Source organism: Alligator mississippiensis, chromosome 1 (assembly GCF_030867095.1).
Source record: "Alligator mississippiensis isolate rAllMis1 chromosome 1, rAllMis1, whole genome shotgun sequence".
In the NCBI taxonomy this organism is placed as follows: domain Eukaryota; kingdom Metazoa; phylum Chordata; order Crocodylia; family Alligatoridae; genus Alligator; species Alligator mississippiensis.
This window is the reverse complement of record NC_081824.1, coordinates 365,734,733-365,760,624: the sequence shown is the minus strand read 5'-3', so window position 1 is coordinate 365,760,624 and position 25,892 is coordinate 365,734,733. Positions and strand designations below refer to the sequence as shown.

At 44.0% G+C, this 25,892-nt stretch overlaps 2 protein-coding genes across 2 annotated transcripts in view; one reads left to right on the top strand and one right to left on the bottom strand.

The window, feature by feature from the left end:
- Nucleotides 1-23,939, bottom strand: LOC132249391 (rho-related protein racB-like). The gene is made up of 2 exons (XM_059724434.1): nucleotides 23,704-23,939; nucleotides 1-244 (listed from the first exon to the last, which is right to left on the bottom strand). Exons 1-2 carry the CDS (start codon nucleotides 23,937-23,939, stop codon nucleotides 1-3), a joined length of 480 nt encoding a protein of 159 aa, XP_059580417.1.
- Nucleotides 16,660-25,892, top strand: part of FARP1 (FERM, ARH/RhoGEF and pleckstrin domain protein 1) — a 336,645-nt gene continuing 327,412 nt past the window's right edge. The window contains exon 1 of the mRNA XM_019486931.2: nucleotides 16,660-16,724. The gene's annotated coding sequence lies outside the window, so the exon portion shown is untranslated. The remainder of the gene's footprint in view (nucleotides 16,725-25,892) is intronic.

Here is a 25,892-nt window from a genome sequence, read left to right as displayed (position 1 = left end):
TTAGGGCTTGTCAGGGTCATTCTCTTCAAAGTAGGAAAGAAAAGCTTCAAAATGTTTAAAAACTTCAGCTATGCCTTTGCTGGTTAAGGCCCTTGCTGGCTGAACATCTTCCTCAGCATCTTCCTCCTCTTCATGGCTTCTCTGCTGTTCTATTTGAATGAGGTCCTCATTGCTCAATTCCTCCCTGTTGGAATCGATCAACTCATGAATGTCCTCTGGTTCAAGTTCATCAAATCCAATTTTCCTTCCAAGCTCAACAACATTGTCCTAAATTGTCACCATTGGTTCCTCAAACCCTTGGGAATCCTGGACACAGTCTTCCCAAAGCTTTCACCAGACACCATTCATTGTTTTGGAAGCAACTTCATCCCAGGCACTTGAAATTTTATCTATTGCCTTTCAGATATTATAGTCCTTCAAAATTCTTTTAGGGTCAGAGCACCCTCTCCAGCTGTAGCCTTGACTGCCTGGGCAAATGTTTACCTTCTGTAATAAGCCTTAACGGCAGCAATTGCTCCCTGCTCCATCAGTTGTAAAATAGAGGTGGTACTGGGGAGCCAGGAAAACAACTTTTACACTGTCACTGAGGTCATCAAGTATGGTAGGATGTCCTGGTACATTGTCTAAAATGAGAAGTGCCTTGTTGCACAGATTGTTCTCTGCACAACATGGGCAACTGGTGCCTCCCGAGTCTGGGGGGGCACGAGCACTCTCCAGAACACATTCCAGAACCCACACTCCATCGTCTCTTTTTGGAGTCTCAGATATTGGGATCTATGTATTTGAAAGGAAATTTGAAGAGGCAAGTACATTCACCCCCTCTGTTCCTGTTGTATAGCATCAAGGACATGTACCTATGATGCATTCTGCTGGTTAAAAAATGGCTTTTATTTTAACCACACAAAACACATGCACACCTGCAGGAGGTTGCGCATATGTACAGTAGTACACCTTGAACTTCATTCAGTTTCTGTGAGGCAAGTAACTTCATTTTATATACACTTGCATCCTTCCAATATTTGAGCATGCTGTGCTCACACCCCTCTCTGCTGGTATGCACAAAACCCAGAAATGTATTTCTGATGCAACTCTGGGACATCCCTCTGGGTTATAACCCTGAAGTAGTCTCATTGGTGCAGACACAAAATAGAGGCATTTAGTTACCCATTTTGGGACAATTCTTTCTTTAAAAGCAAGCCAGGATGTGTCATAGAATCATAGAAGTAGGGTCAGAAGGGACCTTGTAGATCTTCAAGTCTGACCCCCTGCCTAGGCAGGAAGAAAATGGCTCAAATGACCCTAGTCAGGTAGGCATCAAGCCACTTCTTAAAGACCCCCAGGGTAGGAGCCAGCACCACTTCCCTTGGAAGTTGGTTCCAGATCCTAGCCACCCTAACTGTGAAGTAGTTCTTACGGATGTCTAATCTAAACCTACTCTCCAACAACTTGTGGCTGTTATTCCTTGTTACCTCGGGGGGCACTCCAAGGTCGCCCCCAAACCCTTCTGGTCCCCCCCCAGTGAGTTTACAGACGGTCACCAGGTCCCCCCTCAGCCTTCTCTTGTCAAGGCTGAACAGGTTCAGGTCCTGTAGACTCTCATGGTAGGGTTTGCCCTGCTGTCCCCGGATCATGCGGGTGGCCCTCCTCTGGACCCTCTCAATGTTGTCCACATCACTCTTGAAGTGGGGTGCCCAGAACTGGGCGCAGTACTCCAGCTGTGGCCTGACCAGTGTCACGTAGAGGGGGAGGATCACCTCCTTGGACCTACTTGAGATGCACCTGTGGATGCACGATAGGGTCCGGTTAGCCCTGCCGACCGTGACCTCGCATTGTCGGCCCATGTTCATCTTGGAGTCAGTGATGACTCCAAGATCCCTTTCTGCCTCCGTGCTCTCAAGAAGGGAGTTTCCCATCTTATAAGTGTGCTGCTGGTTACTACTGCCCAAGTGCAGCACCCTGCACTTGTCACTATTGAAACGCATCCTGTTTTTGTTAGCCCACCCCTACAACCTATCCAGGTCTTGCTGCAGTCTTTCCCTCCCTGCTAACGTGCCCACCTCACCCCAAATTTTGGCAAATTTGAACAGGTTGCTTTTCACCCCATCGTCCAAATCACTGATAAAGAAATTGAACAGTGCGGGCCCAAGGACTGCGCCCTGGGGGACTCCGCTGCCCACTTCCCCCCAGGCCGAATATGACCCATCCACCACCACCCTCTGAGTACGACCCTTCAGCCAATTTGCAATCCATCTGACTCTGTAGGCATCGATGCCACAGTTGCCTAGTTTTTTAATGAGGATGGGGTGGTTGACACTGTCAAAGGCCTTGCTGAAGTCCAGAAAGACTACATCCATGGCGACACCTGCATCCAATGCTTTTGTAACCTGATTGTAAAAGGCAATCAGGTTGGTCTGACATGACCTGCCCCTAATGAAACCGTGTTGGTTGCCCTTGAGCATCATCCCCGATGCTGGCCCATCACAGATGTGCTCCTTGATGATCTTCTCAAAGAGTTTCCCCAGGATTGAGGTAAGACTGACGGGCCTATAGTTGCCCGGGTCCTCCCTCCTCCCTTTCTTAAAGATGGGGACCAGATTGGCTATCCTCCAATCATCTGGCACCTGGCCCGAGCACCACGAGCGCTCATAAAGCTGTGCCAAGGGCCCTGCAATAACCCCTGCTAGCTCCCTCAGCACCCTGGGGTGGAGAGCATCTGGACCTGCTGATTTGAACACATCCACTCCCTCCAGAAGCTCTCTAACCCGGTCCTCCTCAACCTTAGGTCTTGAGGCGTTCCCCTCGAGTCCGTCTTGAATCACGGTGGGGGAGTCCCGGTCCCTGCACAAGAAAACAGAGGTGAAGAATTTGTTAAAGAGGTCTGCCTTCTCCCCTGGTGCAACCACCAGATTGCCCAGTGTATCTTGCAGGGGCCCCACATTTCCCGGCGCCTTCTTCATCCTCCCTATATATTTGAAAAAGGACTTTTTATTATCTTTGATCTTGGATGCTAGTCCTAGCTCTATGTCCGCCTTAGCTTTCCTAACAGCCCCCCTACAGGCCTGAGCAGTGGAGGTATACTCCTCTTTGGAGATAGCCGCCCCCCCCTCCCCCCCCCCTTCACTGGGTATACACCGCCTTTTTGGCAACCAGGCATTCCCGGACATCCTTGTCATTCAAGCTTGGCTTGAATGGCCATGTTATTCAAGTTTGGCTACAAACAGAAAAAGTGGTGAATATATAGGGACATGAATTTAAAAAATTGCTATGGCATTACAAGTATCTGCTGTTTTTACTACTGCTAAAAAGCAAGTAATTATTTTGTCAGATAGGTCTGTTTTATTAATCCTATGGATCTGTTGTACTTGAAATAATAGACTTGAAATGTTGAGATAATATTATTCTTTATTTTGACCAATATTTTCAAAATTGCTTTGAGTTTAAGAGCCCACCCACATTAAAATTAAATATGCATAACTGAGGATGAGGAACAGTATAATATCTCTTACTTGTTACCATTTTGCTGACATTTTGGAATTCAGATATATCCAGATAGTTTTTGTTGCCTCATTACTAAATCTTGCAATCAATGTCACTTCCAGTTGAGCATTGCTCTCTGCTCATTTAGGCCTGTGAATAATATGGTAAAACTTGATCTAGTAGCAGACTTGGGGGTCATCATTGACCACAAGATGAACATGAGCCTACAATGCGATGCTGCGGCTAGTAAAGCGACCAAAACGCTGGCTTGCATCCATAGATGCTTCTCAAGCAAATCCTGGGACGTCATTCTCCCCTTATACTCAGTCTTAGTGAGGCCGCAGCTGGAGTACTGAGTCCAGTTTTGGGCTCCACAATTCAAAAAGGATGTGGAGAAGCTTGAGAGAGTCCAGAGAAGAGCCACACGCATGATCAGAGGTCAGGGAAGCAGACCCTACGATGACAGGCTGAGAGCCCTGGGGCTCTTTAGCCTGGAAAAGCGCAGGCTCAGGGGTGATCTGATGGCCACCTACAAGTTTATCAGGGGTGACCATCAGTATCTGGGGGAACGTTTGTTCACCAGAGCGCCCCAAGGGATGATGACTAGGTCGAATGGTCATAAACTACTGCAAGACCGTTTCAGGCTAGACATAAGGAAGAATTTCTTTACTGTCCGAGCCCCCAAGGTCTGGAACAGCCTGCCACCGGAGATGGTTCAAGCGCCTACATTGAACACCTTCAAGAGCAAACTGGATGCTTATCTTGCTGGGATCCTATGACCCCAGCTGACTTCCTGCCTTTTGGGCAGGGGGCTGGACTCGATGATCTTCCGAGGTCCCTTCCAGCCCTAATGTCTATGAAATCTAGTTTAACTTACTGGTATTTATCATTATCTGACAGAGCATAACAGTATTCTATTGACAGATTCCTTGGGCTGGATCCCTTACTTTTTAAAAATCTTGATTGTGTTTCTCTCAACATGATGAGCGCACTTCAGAGCTGTCTTCAAGCAACAGCTGAGGAATACCTTAAGTGTAATGGAATCCCAGGCTTTCATAGCAAACCTGGTTGGGATAGTCTAAAGTGGGAATGATGCAGACTGATTCCTTGGGCAGGGGTGGGTAGGGAGTGGGGGTCATGGATATGAAAATATCCATTGTTATAAATTAAAATAGTCCTGAGGTGAAAAGCCACTTGCATCCCTCCATGCGTATAGCATGCTATACTGACTGACTGACCTGGCCAGATCTTTCTGACGGAGAGGAGTTGTGGGGAGAGTTTAAATTATTTCTCAGCAGCTCTCATTAAATAGACGCCACTACTTTTTCAAGATAGGGACTGAAATATTTTAATACCAGCTGGTTTGACACATTTCATGTAAACCCAGAATTTTGTGCAGTAATATAAGCTGCAATACAAAGTTTTCTCTTAATAGGTGGTTGTTTATAACCTTGAATTAATGTTACTGGTATATTGATATAAAGTCTCATTATTCAGTTCATACATGGTTTTTAATACCTGATTTATGAAATCTAAAAAACTTTGAATAAAACATTTTGCTCTGATAAACAGGATCACTAAGTCAAAAACTTGGAATATAGAATATTTCCTTAATATCTGAACTTGTGTGAAGTAACAAAACCAGCCTGATTCACCTATTTTCATAAGGTCATTGCTAATCAAATATCCCAAGGCAATATATTTTATTCCACAAATTTTAAGGATTTGTTTGTTGGAATATCTGTTTTAAACATATTTTTAAAAAAGTCTTCAGGAATTGATATTCCTGAAGGAAGCAAAATAAGACATTTTCCAGAATAGACAAACAACATTGAGCCCAGGCAGAGTACAGCTATACTAGACTGGTAAAAGAACATTTTATTATGTCTTGCTATCCAGGTATAGTTTCTTCTGGCCAGTAGATGGTGATGGTAGAACTGAATATTAGAATGTCACACATTTGTGTTAAACAAACTTGTCCTTTGATTATCTCCATTCAGAAGAGAAGGAAAAAGCAAGATAGGAAAAAAGAAAACTAAAGTAAATTAAGTTTTCTGATAGAGTACACATAGAATTTTTGCATCAAAGTTGAGCTGTGGCTTTTATCTGCTTCAGAGATGCCTATACAGGTACCTGTATAGGGGAATGAATAATTGATTATAGAAAAGCACTATGAAAAGTGGATGTATTGACTAGATTAGACCCCTTTCCTTCCCTCCTTTCCCCTCCCCCCAAATGTGAATTCTGCTAGTATCACTGTAAGTTGATATGTCTTGTCAATGTATTCAATCAATTTATATGCTACAATATTTGATTTGCTTTTGTGGCATGGGGGACATTTTAATTAGCACAGCTCCAAGAGCTGCATGAATTAAAAGTGTGCATCCCTGTGCTGAAAAGTGGTGGCGGGGCACTTTGAACTACAGACCATCAAATGAGTTCATTTAAAGATCCCTGCCACCATTTTCCAGCATGGGGACACTGATACACATGATGCTGGAGTTTCCTGGAGCACGGTAATTACCACGCTCCAACAGACTCAATTAGTCAAGTAATTACAGTGCATCAGAGCAGCCTCCCTGCACATGTATAGAAGTCATAGTGTCTAGGACCACTCTAATGATGGGTCTTATCTGACTTACACGTGGCCTTTTTTCTTGACCAGACTTCATTAACATCTTTGACTGCTTATAATATACCACACAAATGAAAGATAAATTGTTATGCCAAGGTTAATGGGTTATCTTTAATCTCCACTAGGTAATATAGGTCAAATAGTGAGTTTGTGTCAATTAAGTCTAACCTGAAATTAATCTTTTCCCCTAGTCTAACAAAGCCTGAGGGGCCAAGAAGTGACAGCCCTGATTTGAACTCCCTGGGAAAAAAATTTCAAAATGTCCAGCAAGAGTTCAAAATTCAATCATCTTACTGGAGCCCTGCTAGTAGTAGTGCAGTAGCAGTGATTCCGCCAAGTATCTGTTAGGTGAAGAGGAATTTGCTTTTCATTCTGCATTCATCTGCCCAACAGGTAGTCGAGGGGAGCAACCCACATTGAAAATGTAGATGTCAGTACAAAAAAAATTGATTAAGCTTGAAAGCAATATGCAATCTGGGCTTTACAACTCAAAAAATCATAGCATTTCATCTCATTCCTCCCCCTGGCCCCGCCAACTCCTTAGCTTGACTTTTGAATTAATACTGTAATCACGGTGTGCAAGTGTTCCTCTTCATTTTTTGTTGGGCTTTTTTTTTATTGTGTGGGGGGGGAGGAGAGGTCGGCTTGAAAGCCACCACAGGAAAGTGCTCAGCATAAGCAACATCATTTTGTGTCTTAACTAATGCCACTAACTAAAAGCAAAGTAAATGAGTCACAGTTTAGGGTGAGCTTTTTATAACCCATGTCAGCAAAAAAGTAAAAAGAGGATATAGTTTAGCAGGATGCAGAGAGCAGCCTGACAGGAAAACAACCACTGTAAAAGACTTTTGGTAAACATTTATGACTATATATGACATACAGAAGAGAACTGTTAAAAAGTATATGAAGATTGAGGGGGAAAAAACCCCTTAAAATTGGGGAAAGAGATGCATAGGAAAGGAAACAACAACTACAGGTTTGCCTCACTTTTATGTGGGTTCTGTACGTGCAAATTCACTCTCATGCAGTGACTGTTTTTATATAAAAAGTTCACTATATGTGAGGTAAATTCACTTTTATGCGATTGCTATAGTGGAAGCCTGCAGTCAGCTGTTTTGTGCTGTGCATTGTAGGAGTGATGCACACCAAAATATAGTCAGCTGTGTGGATCTGTGCTCCTTGTCTGCAACATGTTTCTGTAGTTGCCGTTCCCATTATGATAGTGCCCTGAGCTTTTGTGCACTGTCTCCTGTTGGAGAGTATCAAAATGGTCTTGTAAAAGTGGCAAAAATGGGGCTGGGGGTCAGAGCAGTCAAGGTCTTGGAACGTATACCTATTCGTTACATTGTAAAGTGGGTTCCCTTTAAATGAATTCGAGTTATGCGCCGTTTTCCAGGAATATATGTACAGCATAAAGCAAGGGAAACCTGCACTCTTAACATTGCTGTGGCTGCTGCTGCTGTTTTTGTAAGGGTAGGTTCCTATTGTATTCTCCAACACCAGAGCCCTAGGTATAGGAATATAAACAAGGGTGTCAGACTGTATTGAGTAAGGCCCAGGGAGCCCAAACAGTCTTTTTTCCCAGAAAAGGTTGTGCACACAACCACTGAGTGGTAAAAATAATTGCATCAGCTGAACTTTTGGAACTACCTAATGACTGTTTCTTTAATTTGATTTTGAACATGCTTTCTCTCTCTCTTTTTTTTGTAGGTTTTCTCCAATCCCTCCCATGTATCCCTTGGTCTCCCTGGTGTAACTCCTATTTTTTCTATCCTTTATCCTATTCTATCCTTCTAATCCTACTGCCATACCCCTATCAATGCCTCCCTTTCTCCTGGTAATGCCATCTATAATTATATTTTGTTTTTTTTTAAATCCATAAAAAAACTAATTGGTGTCTACTGCCAATCATCCTGATGGCTATTTCTGTCACCCTTCTCTATTTAGATGATAAACTTTGGGAGAGAGGACTGCCAATTCTGTGTATATACAATTGAACATTTATCCTGATTTAAGCACCTTTTGAGTCTACTGGGGTACAAACAGTAATTTCACACAGAGAGTACATTCTTACCCTAACATTAATGCCATACATGTTCGAGAGACCAAGTAGCTGTCCATAGGGGGAAAATAATACATTTCTGTATTAACAGCGTCTAGCACATTTGTGTTTTCTACAAGTCTACAAATAAGTCATAATCTAATAAAAGCATAGCATGCTACCCTTCTTGTCTACTTTGAGAACAGAAACTCTGTTTAAAAGGGTTCAGGAATTTTTCAGGTATTCAAAGAATAACAGATCTTAACTACTGGTTTACAGTAAGTATTTTACTCAAAGAATTATTTTAAACTTCTGTAGAGAGCAGAGCACTCAATTAAGATATGTAGGCTCCCTGATTACAAGATGACATCATTTTAATATTAACACAGCCTATTACTAGACAGGCTGCATGGAGGAATTACTTTTGCCCTGAAATATTGGGATTGCACTTGCCTCTAAGATACCACAGTAGGAAATAATTCAGCCATGTGGGGTCTATAATAAGAACACAAGAAGTGCTATACTAGATCATACCCAATGTTCCCTCTAGCTCAGTATCCTGTCTCTAGGAGCGGTAGGTGTGGATGCTTTAAAGGGAGAGCAGTGAATCTGGTAGCTCTAGAACAGTAGTGCTCAACCTTTTGGCCCTGTGGGCCAGGTGAATGGCATGGAGCCAGTCCACAGGCTGGATCCCATTTGAGGCTGGCACTTGGATTGGGCCCCATGTTGCCTCAGCCCAGCCCAAGGTGCCAGGGTCAGTCTCCCTGCCACCCCAGCCCTGGGCACAGGGCCATGCTATACAGCCTGTGGGGCTCCCCCTGGGTCCAGAAATTTGGCAGCAGGAGATCAGCAACTAACAGTTCACTGGTCCCATGCTGCTACATTTTTAGACCCATGAGGAGTCCTGTCAGCTGGATGACACAAGTCCACAGGCTGGATTTGGCCTGTGCACTGGAGGTTTCATAGTTGTTAGGGTCAGAAGGGACCTCAATAGATCATCAAGTCTGACCCCCTGCCCTGAGCAGGAAAGAGCACTGGGGTCATATGACCCCAGCCCGGTGCTTGTCCAGTCTCCTCTTAAAGACCCCCACAGTAGGGGAGAGCACCACCTCCCTTGGAAGCCCATTCCAGATTCAAATGGTTGAGCTCCCTTGATCTAGAGGGGTCATTACCTTCCCTGGCATCCACCATCATAGTTTCAGTTTCATAGTTGATAATGTTGGCTACAAATGTCCAACTCGGGATCCTTAAAATTCTAGTTTATTAGGCGGATTGAAACACTGTAATCATAAACCTTGGGGCTGGTCCCCACACACACACATGCACACACATGCACACACATACACACACACACAGTAGCAAGCTACAGAGTCAGGTATACCTATCCTACAAGCGCTGGAGTCTGCCGTCGATGGCCAGTCGAGGCTTCTTTCAGCGTGGTGTTATCCTCCAGAAGGGGGTCGCCGGCTGGTCCTTCTGGCTGGACAGGTCTGGTCGAGTTGGAGATCGAGATCAAGAGGGCGCCACTGAGGGTCACTTTTCACTGCCTTTTATCTGTCCTTGGCAGACTTTGGTGACTCCCCAGTTTTCAGGTTTGCCCAATCCAGGGGTCGTTGACCCTCGTGGGACTTCCCCCCCCCTCGGTGGCTACTGGACAGCATCTGTCAGCCCCAGGGGTCGTCCGCATGTACATGCAGGTTTGGGAGTCGGTTGATGAATTTAGAATAGGGCTCTGGGAGTGGTCGATCTGGAGATATTCAGCCCAAAAGTTGGTTCCCTGCATTGATTAACTCAGGCCAGGGCTTCTAGCCCTTGATCAGTGAGGTTTAGAGATTTCCTGGTTGTTACATTGTCTTCTATTGAGTTCTTCCCTTGGCTGATCTGCAGCTTCCAGGTGTTAATTGCTGCCTGCTTCCATGTTACACATTCAATCACTGATTCACTCGCTCTTTCAGGGGCCAGCCTGATACAGAGAAGGGCAGTTTGATTCCTGCCCTTGTTAACATTATTACAATGTATAACTTACTTATGAAACTAAACACATTTAGTTGAAAATTGAAAGGTGAGGAGTATAAAATATAAGCTACAAATGCCATGGCACACAAATAGATAAAAATACCAAAATGCAAGGGGAGTTACAAAATGCACACATACAAATTTTAAAACACAATTCCTTATCTTAAAGTGAAAGAGAGGAAGGAAGAAAAGGTAGAAAAAGAGAAACATCCAAAGAGAGGAGAGCAAATGCAGGCAAAAGGAAAAGGGGGCTTTCTGCTACATTAGGGTAGGAAGGGACATGAGGAGATCATGTAGTCCAACCCCCTGCCATGGCAGGAAAGAGTACTGGGGTCAAACAACCCCGGCCATATGTTTATCCAACCTTTTTTTAAAGACCCCCCAAGGTAGGAGCCAGCACCACTTCTTTTGGAAGTTGGTTCCAGGTCCTAGCCGCCCTGACAGTGAAATAGCGCCTCCTAATGTCTAGCCTGAAACTGCCCTCCACTAGCTTGTGTCCATTGTTTCTTGTAACTCCCAGGAGAGCTCGGGGGGGAACAGGGACTCTCCCAAAGCCTGCTGGTCCCCCTTGACCAGTTTGTAGACTGCCACTAGATCCCTCTTAGCCTTCTCTTTTGGAGGCTGAACAGGTTCAGGTCCCTCAGCCTCTCCTCGTAGGGTCTGCCCTGCTGACCCCTGATTATGTGGGTGGCCCTCCTTTGGACCCTCTCCATATTGGCCACATCCCTCCTGAAGTGCGGTGCTCAGAACTGGATGCAGTACTCCAGCTGTGGCCTGACCAGTGCTGCATAGAGGGGGAGGATCACCTCCTTGGACCTGCTTGAGATGCATCTGTGGATGCACAAGGTATGGTCGGCCTTCCTGACCGCGTCCCCACACTGTCAGCCCATGTTCATTATGGCATCAGTGATGACTCCAAGATCCTTTTCTGTCTCGACACTGGCGAGAAGGGAGTTCCCCAGCCTGTAGGTATGCCGCTGATTCCTCCTCCCCAGGTGCATTACCCTGCACTTGTCAGTGTTGAACCCCATCCTGTTCTCATCGGCCCACCCCTGTAACCTGTCTAGATCTGCTTGCAGTCTGTTTCTTCCTATTAGTGTACCCACTTCACCCCACATCTTAGTGTCATCTGCGAATCTGAACAGGGTGCTTTCTACCCCTTCACCCAAGTCACTGATGAAGTTGTTGAATAGTGCAGGCCCAAGGACCGAGCCTTTGGGAACCCCACTGCCCACATCCCTCCAGGTCGAATAAGACCCATCCACCACCACCCTCTGGGTGCGGCCCTCCAGCCAGTTAGTGACCCATCTGACCATGTGGGCATCAACACAACTGTCTCCTAGTTTCTTACTGAAAATGGGGTGAGAGACTGTGTCAAAGGCCTTCCTAAAGTCCAGAAAGACTATATCCACTGCAACACCTGCATCCAAGGACTTGGTGACCTGGTCATAGAAGGCAACCAGGTTGGTTTGACAAGACCTGTCCCTAATGAACCCATGCTGGTTGCCCCTGAGCATAACCTCCCCTGCTGGCCTTTCCTGGACATGTGCCAGGATAATTCTTTCAAAAAGCTTCCCCAGGACCGAGGTAAGACTCATGAGCCTATAGTTTCCTGGGTCCTCCTTCCTCCCTTTTTTGAAGATGGGGACCACGTTGGCCCTTTTCCAGTCCTCTGGCACATTGCCCAAGCACCATGTGTGCTCATAGAGCTGTGCCAGAGGTTCCTCAATGACCCCTGCTAGTTCCTTCAGCACTCTGCGGTGGAGATCATCAGGACCTGTGGATTTAAATACATCTAGTCCCTCCAGAAGTTCCCTGACAAGGTCCTCATTAACCCTAGGCCTGGGTGTGCCACCCACAGGGCCCTTGGGGGTGCCAGTGGGGGAGATATCCGGGTCCCTCCTCAGAAATACGGAGGCAAAGAAATTGCTGAATATGTCAGCTTTACCATCAGGTGACATGACCAGATTTCCTAGCGTGTCCTGCAGAGGGCCCACATTACCTGGCACCTTCTTTTGCCCCCCTATATATTTAAAAAGAACTTCTTGTTGTCTTTGATCTGGGTTGCTAGTCCCAGCTCCATTTCCGCCTTGGCCTTTCTGACTGCCCCCCTACATCCCCGAGCTACCGAGGTTTAGCCTTCTCTTGTGATGCCCCCTCCCTTCCAACGGGTGTACGCCTCCTTTTTTGTTTGGAGACGTTCCTGGATGCTTTTGGTGAGCCATGGGGGCCTTTGCGCCCTCTTGCCCCCTTTGACTCATGTAGGGATTACTTCCCTTTGAGCTTGAAGGATCGTCTCCTTAAGGAACGACCACTCCTGGACACTCAACTGCCTCCTGCCCTGGGACCTCAGTGCTTCCCCCACTAGTTTTCTTACCTCGTTAAAGTCCGCCCTCCTAAAGTTGAGGGCTGCTGACTTGCTGGAGGCTTTTGCCACCTTGTGCTGGATGATGAATTCCAGCAGACAATGATCGCTATTGCCCAGGTGGTCAAGCACCTGCAGACCCCATACCAGGTCATCGCCCGTGGCCAGGACCAAATCCAACAAGGCGTCTCCCCTGGTGGGGCTGTGTACCTCCTGGGTTAGATGGAGGTCCTGTATGTCAGTTAAGAATCTGCATGAGCCATCATTAGTTTGCATGTGCCAGAGGCAACTTTTCCAACTGTTCTGTTTAATGCAGGGGTGTCAAACTCATCTGGCCCCATGGTCTGGGTGACTGGTGCAGAGCCAGTCCACAGTCCAAACTGGACCCACAGACTAGACCAGCATTCCAGATCCTGCATGTTCCTGGAGCTGTTGGAGTAGGTGCCATGTGCAGCCCAGCTCTGCTTTGGCTGCTCCAGGAGAGTGCTGGATGGCCCCAGAACCCCCACGGTGGGGCTGTGCTGCTCTGGGACATGAGCTATAGTAGGCACCATGAGCAGGGCCAGTTACTGCTTGTGGGTCAGCTGGTTTAATGCAGCCCTTATTAGGCTAGGTTATGACTCCCATGAAGACTCAACACAGTCATTTACACACAAGGCTTAAATGGCAATTAAGGCAAATTAGCCATGATTATTCTGTGGCAAAGTGTTAATTTAAATAATTGACAGGTCCTCAGTGTGGAACAATTGGCTTTTCTGTCCATAAGGTCTGGAGTTTGAGACAAAATGCTCAAATGCAAATCAAGTCAGTTATCTGTTTTTAGCCTCTGAAACCCATGGGCAGCACCAGAGTCTGGATGATACAGCTCTGTGGGCTGAATCCATCCTATGGGCTGCATCTTTGACACCCCTGATGTAATAGCTATTAAAGGATCTATCTTCTATGAACCTGTCTAGTCTCTTTTGAGCCTGTCTTTCCTATCTACTTCTACAACCTCCTGTAGTAGGAAGGTCTACAAGTTAACTACATGCTTTGGAAAAAGTACAGTACTTTTTCCAAACCTGTCTCCTGCTTATTTCAGCAGGTGTCCCCTAGTTCTAGTATTCTGGGACTTAGGGCACTGACAGATGTGGGGTGGGGGGAAAAATCAAGCAGCAGAGAGTTACTTCAACGCAGCTCCTCAGCATCTGTATAGATCCGGCACTTCAGCAGAGCTTTTTGGCATCTGTGGCTAAGGCTGATTGAATCAGCTATTAGATAAAAGCGCTTAAAAAGCCTCACTAAAGCACTGGATCTCTACAGGTGTTGGGAAAGCCGGACCCAACTAACGCACTACCTGCCTCTTCTGGCCATGCTCTGGGCTCAGCGTGGGACTGTGCTAAGTTTAAAGTAAAGCACCAGTTGGTGGGGGGATTTCCACATCTGCAACCAGCATTGGTGAATAACAGTTCCCTATTCACTTTGTACAAACCCTTCATGATTTTATAGCTCTCTATCATATTCCCACTCAGCCTTCTCTTTTCCAAACAGAAAAGTCCTGACTTTTTTAGTCTCCTAGTATGGCAACTTCTCTATACCTTTTCTAATTCTACTACATCTTTTTTGAGATGCGAGACCAGAACTGCACGCACAATTCAGTATGGACACATCACGGATTTGTGTAGTGTCATATTTTCCATTTTGTTTTCAATTCCATTCTTAATGATGCCCAATATTTTAAAAGCTTGTTTTGGTTGCTGCTGCACATGGAGCTAATGTTTTTAGAGAACTATCTGCAAACACTCGAAGATCTCTTTCCCAAGTTGTAACATCTAGTTCATAACCCAGTCCTGTGTATGTTTAATGGAGGTTATTTTTCCCCCACAAGCATCACCTTGCACTTGTTGACATTTGAAGTCCACCTGTCATTTTTTTTTGCCTACTTATTTAGTTTTGTGAGATCTTTCTGCTGCTCCTCTCTCAGTTTGGGACTTGACTACCCAGAATAATTTAGTATTATCTGCAAGCTTGGAGATTTAACTGTGCATTTTTTTAATGATGCCTTTTAGCTTTGGATGGCCTCCATAGCTCTTGTTAAACCACACAGGTATTCCCTCAGACCAGTTTGTTCCCTTTTTGATTTCTGGTATATATTTTACACTTTTTCCTCTCTAATATGGTGTTTGTAAACCATTTCCAGACTGCTTGCAGGCCTTTTATGTTTTTGACTGTTTCTTTTAATGTCTCCTAATTATCTTCCTCATTTATATGTACAACATTCCTAAAGTTGTATATTGGTGTGGTAGTACACAGGACTGTCACTAATATTACAGTGAGTAGTCTAATATAGTAAAGGGTTTAGTCTGTGTGTCTGTCTGTCCGTAATGCTTTAGGGCAATTGCACATGCACTGCCGAGAGGGCCGGCGGTGATTGTCTGGGGGGCTCCGTTGCCTCAGGCAGGGACGTGAGAGCCCCGCTGCTCTGCAGGAGGAGGCGGAGATGGAGGTGGGCAGGTAAATGCGGGGGAAGGGAGGAGCTGCTGCCACCACCGCCTCCTCGGGCAGAGGGAAGCCTCGCAGCTCTGTGAGAGGAAGAGGGCAGGTGGGTGGGAGGGAGCCACCACCTAAGGCGGAGGGAAGCCCCGCTGTTCCACAGGAGGAGGTGGAGGCAGAGGCAGGCAGGTGAGCGGGCAGGGGGAGGGAGCCGCCACTGTGGCCACCACCGCTTGAGGTGGAGGGAAGCTCCGCTGTTCTGCTGGAAGAGGTGGAGACAGGAGGGGGGCAGTCCCTGCACCAAAGGCTGGAGGAGGTGGCGGTGGCAGTGGAGGGAGTCTTTACATGGCCAGCCCCGAAGGATGAGCGGGAGGCAAGAGACAGGGCCATGTAAACACTCCCTGAAATCCATCATTCTTGATGGGCAATTAGCTAGTAGAGAATAAAGCTGAACATGCATGGATGAACTAACCAGCCTCTGCAAACAGTATAGTTAAGAGGGGAAATGGTTAGAACAAACAAAGAAACAGAATGATATTCCTATTATGGGAAATGATTATTTATAGCCAGTGCGCTCAGCTCTTAAGAATTACTGGGCATAAATTTATCTCTTGGTAACTATCCTGATTTAACCATGTCCCATTTAAATGGAGTGTATTGTGCTTAATTTATCTGTTATGCTTTGATGTTCAGATGGAAGCCTACTGTTTTAAAATAAGGTAGTTTTATTTATTTATCTATTATTTATTTTTTTTACTGAAAATTCTTATTAAAGAGAAGTAAGAAATCTTCAGAACTTGTATCATGGAGATTAATTCTAAAATAGAAGTGGTTATTTGCTGTAAATCATTAGGAGAGCAAATAGTGAATTTCTTGTTTAGAATATTTATGACTTGGAAAGTTGTACAACTAAATACTAAGATGTGAAGACCTATGGAAACCAGAAACACTGAAAGAACAAGCAGATATTTGTTATGTGATATGTATATATTCCATGTACTGGAGAACCACACAGGGTTTTTTTTGAAAAACTGAGGAAACTGGGAACAAACACTAGGAACATAAAACATAATCAGGACTTGATTTTTTTTTTTGTCTTTCTCTTCAGTGTAAAAAAAAATATATAAAATTAACTAAATGGTAAAATTAATGACAAAGAAGCTTAATAATGAAAACTTATGTGATCACATGATAGAGAAAATTTAAGATTAGGGCAATGGCTATCAACAATGGCTTCAGATGACAATGTGTTTTGCATCTCAGAAAGCTAAGAAGTTTCAGAACAAGAAGTTCTCCAATTTACTTCTCATGAAACACACCAAGGCATCTAGAGATTTAAGCAATGTTCAAAATATCCATATTTTAAAATTATAAGTATGGGCTGAAGTACTACAAGCAAGCAAGTCTAATATCTACACCAGATGGGAAAGTACCTAGGCCTATTAATTAGAGACTAAATAGGACACCCAGAGGTATAGATTGGCAAGCACTCAGCCCATATATACAAGGGATGGAAGTCAGGCTAAACAAGTGTGTATAGTTTCATTGACAACTTCATGGGAACTTTTTGAAGAAAAGCTGTCAACTTTACATGATCTTTGTCATCTTTGGCTATACACATTACATTTTTTCTCTTTCAGTACTGCAGTCTCTTTTAGATCTGACTGGAGATGGTTTCCTTGTTTGAAAAATAGGAATAATTTACAGTGTACAATGTGGTAAGTTCTATGCATATGAAATCTATTTTGACTGCTGTTTACATAGCTATTGAAAATGCTAAATTGAAATATTAGATGCTTTAATTAATTGTTGGCAAATCACAAATTATGTTAATCCTTTTAGCATATATTTTACAAGCATTCTATCACTATTTGGATTTACAGTATTTGCAATATATAAAATGTGTCTGTAGTTTCTGGAGGAAACCTTGAATGTGGAAAATCAAATGGACATTTAGGGAAAAACAAGTTGATGAGCTTCTGAGTTTTTTCTCTCTCTACTGTTCTTAATTCTTTGTATTCATGATATCAAAACCCATACATCTATCCTGTAACACATTCAATTTCATAAACTATGTTTTTGTTAATTTACTACATTGCTACAACTGATATTTTTATTGATAAATTGATGATCTAGAATCAAGGCTTTAATCTAAAAATATAATTATTTTATCTTTGATTGAAAGCAGGTAAAAATTTGATACAATGGGTCATAAACAACATGAACTGATCCATTAATCTCAACTGGATTTTTTTTAATCCCAAAACATTAGGGATAACTGATATATTAAGTATTTACTCATGATCATTTTGAGCAGAAACATCTTGCTTGTGTGAAAATGCATGTTAACCCTTCAGAGGAAAAATGGCTTTGACAGTATAATGGAAGCACCCTGCCAATTCCACAGTTAATCTGCTACTGTTTCCACTTAACATAAAGATTGGAGGGCAATCTTAAGAACATCTCTTATACAAAAATTAGTTACTTTGGTTTTTTTGAAAAACTGCTGTTGTTAATTAAACAATCTATCCTCCAAGGAATAGCACTTACTTGTTGAGTAAAATCTGTCAATCAGTTTGTCATAAACATTTAAAATGACTTCTTGAATGGTGGATTAGCAATTCTCTTGCTAGAGGGGCCCCAGGTTAAAGTATGAGAAATAAAAATTAGCTTGCTTGCTTTTTGCCAAAAAGTTAAGACCTGTCCTACTTGTGACATTTTAATGTGTAAATTTATGTATAAACTCTAAGAGCTGGAATTATTTCTGGTAAATGTGACACTGCATTGGAGCATGAAAGGAAGATGGAAATATGCCTTGCTTCTGCATTAGGAAATGTCATCAAGGAGCTAGTTCTGTGGGAAACACTCTTTAACATAGGTGAGCACAATAACATTATTGGAAGATGCATATAGAAATACACAATAAGTAAAATCCAACAAAGGCTGTGGAAGCATGCATGCAGGGAGACTTTAACTGAAACATAAGAGAAAGATGAAAGATTTTAAAAGAATTGAATGGAGCATCATGTCATGCTTTTGTAACTTGAACAAGGAGAGAGGATTGTGGGTTATATATAAAGGACTAAAACTAGAACTAATCACATCTTCAAAGTGAGGAAAATAGAGCTCCAAACCACATTTACAAAAAAATGTGTTGATAATTCTAGCACTGATAATAGCTTGAAATTATCTTTTAAAACAAAGCTTTAAGCTTCAAGGCAAAAATTTGTGGAATTTTTATGAAAAAGAATCAATAGAAAAGAAGACATTGATGAAATACATAGGTTTCTGCTAAACCAATACCAAGAGCTTCTCATATCCTAAGAAAGGAAAAGGCATGAACTATACTTTTCTGACATAACTGATTACAAAAGAGGCATAGGCCCCTCAGAGACTTTAATTTGCATGTTTTATGCGAATATCAGGTGACAAATTGTAACATGCTGGATGTTAAACCAGTTTATCCCTGGATAAAAATCTCAGATCAACCAGATAATCAACCATTTAGAAGGTAATTTAAAATGCTCATGACAAGCTAATTGACAGGTATCCCACAATAAATTAATGTATGACCAGTTAGCATGTCACAATTTGTTGCACAATACTCACATTTAACCCATGACAAATGTAACATCTGCTGGGAGCCATAGACTCTAAGGCCAGAAGGGACCATTTGAGCATCCAGTCTGATTTCCTAGATCAGTATTTCTCAACCTGTGGGTTGTGACCCAAAAGTGTGTTGCAAGATCTTGTGAAAGGGTTGCGAACAAACTTAAAAAACGGATCAGCAAACTTTAAAAATTGATTCTCCTTTAAAGGAGAAAAACATGGGAAACCATGGCTTTTCCCTTGCAGGTTGGCAGAGTTCCAGCCTGCAAGGGGCTGCTTGCCCTGCCCCACACACCCACCCTCCCTGCCCCACACACTGAGGGGCTGGGTCCTGGGGGTAGTGGGGTGGGGGTGAGGGGCACTGCGTTGAGGCTGGCCATTGATGTTTAAAAATGGGTCCTGGTACATAAAAGGTTGAGAAATACTGTCCTAGATAACACAGGCCATAGTTTCACCCCATTATTCCTGTTTTGGGAAGAATAATATGGTTGACTAAAATTCCTTCTAGAAAGACATTCAGTCTTGGTCTGGAGACAGCCCTAAATAGAGACTCCACCACTTCCTTGTAATCACCTTCACTGTTTAAACATGTGCGCTGTACTTCTAATATGCATTTGTCTTGTTTTATCTGCTGGCCATTAGTTCTAGTTATGCCTTTTTCTGCTACGATAAGGACTCCTTTACTATTTGGTACTTTCACCTTGTGAAGTTACTTACTCCTCATAATTGTCACCTCTCGTTCTGTTTAGCATAAGTCTCTTTTTTTGTAAGACACTCTTTATTTTTGTGACTCTTCTGCACTTTCTAGTCAATATACTTTTTTTTTTTTTTAATGTGAATGCTAGAACTGGATGTAGTTTTCCAGAATCAGTCTTAAGGCTATGTATGGTATTAAAATTCCCTCCCTACATTTTAGCCACCTTTGCTCTTTCTTTTCTTGATTATCTTTGGACCTTTCTAACAAGTAATAGCCTTTTTTGCCACTGCATCACACTGAGGCCTCACGTTCAAATGCTTGACTATTAAGACACTCAAGTACTTTTCACTACTTTTACTTGCTAGGATAAAATCTCTTATTCTACACGTATGGTTTGCTTCCCCTCCCTTCCTCCCCCCTTCTTATATTAAAATGCATTGTATTCACATGAGCCTAGATTATCTTCCAGATCTTTCTGTATAAACACTGTTTTCCTCATTATTTGCCTCTCCACCAATCTTTTATGACATCCACAAATTTAATCAGCAATAATTTTATATCTTCCAAATCACAGATAAAAATGTTGAATCATCTTCTGTGGATCCCCACATGGTGTTTGCCCACTGACAGCTACCTCCTTTTGAATTTTGTCAGCTTGACAGTTCTTACTCTGTTAATTGCAAGATTATAGATTTAAGGTTTATGCATTTTACAGTGCTCCAGAGCTTTCTTGGATGCCTCTTCAAAACAATGGACTTGTTTTATAGCCAGATGTTTTAAAAGTACCTTAGGAAAAAGGTTTTACAAATGCTTGAAAATATAATCAGAATTAAACTGTACTCAGTTATAATGCACACAGGGGTCAAAGTCTGTGCCAATGGCAAAACTAGGACTGACATCAGTAGGGCCTGGATTCAACTGTAACATTTAACCCATATTTGTAACCAGTAGATATGTCTAAAATATATGTAAATCTTCTGGAAAAAACTGACATAAAACTTTGTTTACTGATGAATATGTCCTTCTATACACAGGAAGGATAAGCATGGTCCATCTGAAAAGGAATTTCACAATTAGATATGGTTCTAACACCAATCTAAAGCAATTCATGGAAGAACGGATAGGTCAAATAACTTTGGAACAACCATAAATGATTTTTTTAATTTCTCAAGGAAACCCATAAAAAAGAAAATGGGCTAAACCACTAAAGAGTAGGGTGAATGTCACAGGATTTCTTATATAAGAGCAGGGAGAAAAATAAAAAACACAGGTAGAAACTATAGTGGGGGCATGGGCTCCAATTTTTGCAATATTGTGTATGAGATTATATATATGATTTTGAAAGCAGATCACAAAACTGTTCAGAAGATTCTCGACTACAAAACTGGATATATGTTTAATGTGCAATTAAAACATTGTCATCTATGTAGTAAATTGGGGTTTTACTTTTAATTTTTTACAGACACCCAAGCTGAGTCTAAACAAAATATTTTTTTACCAATCTATAGATAAACAATGCTCTTAAAAGTTAGGATGAAAATGGATGTAATGAAAAGAAAGTGAAGAACATACCTATAACTGTGCCTGAGAGATGAGTTCTGATTGACCTTGAGCAGCAGTAGTAGAGATCACCTGATCATAGGAGAGTAGAGCTGAAAGGGACATCACAAGGTCATCTAGTCCAGCCCCCTGCTCAAGGTAGAAACATCCCTGAATAACCATCCAGCCAAGTGTCTGTATAATCTGCCTTTGAAAGTTTCCAAGGATGAAGATTCATCAACTTCTCTAGGTAGCCTGCTCCAATACCTGATCACCTTCACAGTCAGGAAGTTTTTCCTAATCTCCAACCTAAATTTCCTTTGCATCTTGCAACCATTGTCCTAGTCCCGTCCCTCCTACAGCCACAGAGAAAAGCCCATCTCCATCCTCTCTATAATCACCCTCCAGGCATATGAAGACAGTTATCAAATCCCTCATCAGTTTTCTCTTCTCCAGGCTAAATCAGCCTAGTTCTTTCAGCCTTTCCTCATAAGTCTTGCCTCCAAAGCCCCTAATCATTTTTGTTCCCTTGTGCTGGACTGTCCAAACTGTCCACACCCTCCTTGAAATGTAGGGCTCAAAAATGGACGTAATCAGCACAACATACTGTTCTCCCCTTTCTTGGGGAAAAAACTCTTTGGGGAATGATTTAACTCTGGTTGTTCCCAGGTTATTTTTCTCCTGGAGTAGCCATTTTTGTTCTGGGGGAAAAATCTTGAACATGAGTACATTCATGGTTTCTCCTGGGAGGATAGCAATTCTCCTAGGGGAAAGTGCATGTCTGGATGTGACCCTAGAATCTGTGTAACAGCTTTATGCTCTCTCTGCAAAAGCTCTTTTCAAAGAGGTTGGGCCAGTGGGGTTCCCAGGAAAAGGCTGTAGTTGTTCATTTGCAGCAACCAGAGCAATCCTGTAAACAGCCAGGCACAAGTTAGAGTGCCCTAAAGGTTATCCTAACCTATGCTGGGCTAGTTTGGGTTTAACAGGGGCATATTGTGATCTTCAGAACTTTTACTGCTCCTATTGGTGACCCAGGCACTGGGAGGCTAGCTCAAGAACATCCTGCATAAGCTTCATCTGCATCTTTCACTTGCAGTATAGATGCCCCCTAAAATGCCCTGGTAAATTCTTTGCATAGTCCCTCAAACTTCTGAAGATTCTTTACAAATTCTGACTGCGAAAACAAATACAGGTGCCATATTTTGGCATACTTCTGCTCATGTTAATCTTCATAGTCATAACACCAAAGGTATTTCTGGTTTTAAATTGATGACCTAGAGCAAGGCTGTCCAACTAGCAATTCAAGGACTGCATGCAGCCCATGAGGGGTTAAGTTGCAGCCAGGGCTAGACACAGGCATGGGTGAACCAGGCGGCCACCCAGGACCTGGATAGAAAGGGGACCCAAAAATGATGAAAATTATAATAATTATTATTATCGTTGTCTCTGGTGAAGAGGGGTCTGATACTAAAAGTTCACCCAGGGCCTCCAGGCTCCCATCTAACCATTACCCAGTTCCCATCATTCTGGCTTTTTTCAATAGCCCTTTGAAAAGAGCTTTTGCAGAGGGAGCATAAGGTGTGTCTCTGGGCTCCCCTTCCTTCCTTCAGCTCAGGGGGTGGTGTAGCACAACATGGGAAGCAGGGAGGATGCCCACGTGGACATGTGGTGCAGCATGGTATGCCCACATGGCATACTGCCCAGGGGGCCCATGGTTTGCACTGGTGCAGCCTGCATGTGATCTCCACTGGTGCAGTTTGCAGGGCCAAAGTGCATGCACAGTCCCTCGCTGTCTAAAAACTGGAAAGTCCAGAACTAGAGTAATAATGAAATATGCCAGCTGGCTCATGTTTCACTTTATCTGTCTCAAGTTTTCTTAGTATGCTTATCCTCATAATATTTCAATGCAGTAGAGCATGTTAAAAAGGCTCAAAAGTGGAGAGGTTTTTTTTCTGGTAGGGAGAAGGAGAGTGACTTTGTAAGTGTAGGCCATTTGTTTTATGACCATTGATTTTTTTGGCAGTAAGCTTTATTGAAAAGTAGGTTTTACACCTTGCTCACTCTTGTTTACTTGTAATCTTATTAAAATAACAACATTTTTCACTTCCATCTATTCCCTTTTCTGTGCCTTGCACTCTTGCAGCCTTTACCTCAGTCCTCCCACCTGTCTCATTCTAAGGGAAAAGAGGTTCCTGATGGTCTTTCTCTTCCAGTCTCCATCCTTCTGGAGGGAAGTTGTGGAAATCTTTTTGAAGAGCTGCCAAGTAAGCATTGTTTGTCTCCTCTGTACTTCTTCAAGAGGAGTGAGAAACAGCTCTTACTTTCTGTCCCAGCCATAGGTGACTGATAGGGGGGGCACATGCTCCCCCTGGCAGGGCCATCCCTGCCACCAACACCGCCGCTGGCTTCTGTGGGTGCCCCCCCAGATTCAGGAGGCACCAGTCACCCACGCTCCCAGAAGCTAGAAGCATCACTACTAGTCTTCTGCTGCAGCCCTAGTTTACCTGCAGGGCCCAGTCCCTTGCCTCAGACTGTCATGTCCCTGCTACTTTGTTCATTCAGACTGGCTGTGCAGAAGGAAGTCTGTTCAAAGCACACAGGAGTTGAGTGTTTGAGGAACAGGGGTTGCGAAGAGGCAGCTGATGAAAAACCAGTAACAAAAGGAGAATCACTGTGAAGACAAAGGAAGAAGTGGTAGGAACGATGGGGAAGTATAGGTCCTCAACAGACTTGAAAATCTGGGCCCTCAAATCTGTTGATGATATAAGATGGTCCTTTTTGGTTCCACCATCTTCCTTGCTGGACACACAAGTGAAATTTCAGGCCAAATAGCATTTTTCCCATTGACTTACATATGTGCAACACAGTCATGATATGATAATGGACGTAATCTGTCATAGTCCTCTTGTCCAGCTATATTCCTTAAACCCAGGTTCACTGGTTTTCCATCGACCATTACATTAGCAGAGTAGTTGTCAAAGACAGTGGGGATGTATTCTCCAGGAAAAGCACTGGTTGTGTAACTGATGAGTAGGCATGTTTTACCTACAGCACCGTCTCCCACCACCACACACTTGATGGCCTGCATCGGGGCGGCGGCGAAGCGAGGAGCCCGAGGGACTGTGCGCCCGGCCTCGGCTGCCTCTGTCCTGTGCGCCCGCAAGGGGCGACAAGGCAGCAGCCACCACCCAAAGAGATTACCAAAGAGAAGTATACCTCCTCTGCTCGCACTTGTAGGGAGGCAGTTAGATGGGCCAAAGCTACCATGGAGCTGAGGATGGCATCCCAAGTAAAAGATAACAAAAAATTGTTTTTTTAGATATATAGGGAGTAAAAGGAAGGCCCAGGGTGGAATAGGACCCCTACTAAATGGGCAGAAGCAATTGGTGACGGACAGGGGGGACAAGGCTGAACTCGTCAACAAGTTCTTTGCCTCGGTGTTCCTAAGTGAGGGGCAGGACAAGACTCTCACTGGGATTGTAGAGAGGCAGCAGCAAGGCACCAGACTGCCATGCATAGACCCTGAGATGGTGCAGAGTCACTTGGAGGAACTGGATGCCTTTAAGTCGGCAGGCCCGGATGAGCTCCATCCGAGGGTACTGAAGCCACTGGCTGACATCATTGCACAGCCACTGGCGGTAATATTTGAACGCTCGTGGCGCACAGGCCAGGTCCCAGAGGACTGGAAAAGGGCCAGTATGGTCCCCATTTTCAAGAAGTGGAGGAAGGAGGACCCGGGCAACAATAGGCCAGTCAGTCTCACCTCCATCCTAGGCAAAGTCTTCAAAAAAATTATCAAGGCTCACATTTGCGAGAGCCCGGCAGGACAAATTATGCTGAGGGGAAACCAGCACGGGTTCGTTGCAGGTAGATCATGCCTGACTAATCTAGTCTCTTTTTATGACCAGGTTACAAAACGCCTGGATGCAGGAGTAGGGGTTGATGTTGTATACTTAGACTTCAGGAAGGCCTTCGATACAGTATCCCACACCATACTGGTAAACAAATTAAGAGGCTGTGACTTGGATGACTACACAGTCCGGTGGGTGGCAAATTGGCTAGAGGGTCGCACCCAGAGAGTCGTAGTGGATGGGTTGGTATCGACCTGGAAGGGTGTGGGCAGTGGGGTCTCGCAGGACTCGGTTCTAGGACCGATACTCTTCAATATCTTCATCAGCAACTTGGACGAGGGAGTGGAGTGTACTCTGTCCAAGTTTGCAGATGACACAAAACTGTGGGGAGAAATGGACATGCCGGAGGGCAGGGAACAACTACAAGCAGACCTGGACAGGTTGGACATATGGGCGGAAAACAACAGAATGCAATTCAACAAGGAGAAATGCAAAGTGTTGCACCTAGGGAGGAAAAATGTCCAGCATACCTACTGCCTAGGGAATGACCTGCTTGGTGGAACGGAAGCGGAAAGGGATCTTGGAGTCCTAGTGGACTCCAAGATGAACATGAGTCGTCAGTATGATGAAGCCATCGGAAAAGCTAATGGCACTTTATCGTGCATCAGCAGATGCATGACAAACAGATCCAAGGAGGTGATACTTCCCCTCTATCGGGCGCTGGTCAGACCGCAGTTGGAATACTGCGTGCAGTTTTGGGCGCTGCACTTCAAGAGGGATGTGGATAACCTGGAGAGGTTCCAGAGAAGGGCCACTTGTATGGTTAAGGGCTTGCAGGCCAAGCCCTATGAGGAGAGACTGGGGCACCTGGACCTCTTCAGCCTCTGCAAGAGAAGGTTGAGAGGCAACCTTGTGGCTGCCTATAAATTCATCACAGGAGCACAGAAGGGAATTGGTGAGGTTTTATTCACCAAGGCGCCCCCGGGGGTTACAAGAAATAATGGCCACAAGCTAGCAGAGGGCAGATTTAGACTGGACATTAGGAAGAACTGCTTCACAGTTCGAGTGGCCAAGGTCTGGAACGGGCTCCCAAGGGAGGTGGTGCTCTCCCCTACCCTGGGGGGTCTTCAAGAGGAGGTTAGATGAGTATCTAGCTGGGGTCATCTGAACCTCCTCTTGAAGGAGGGGGT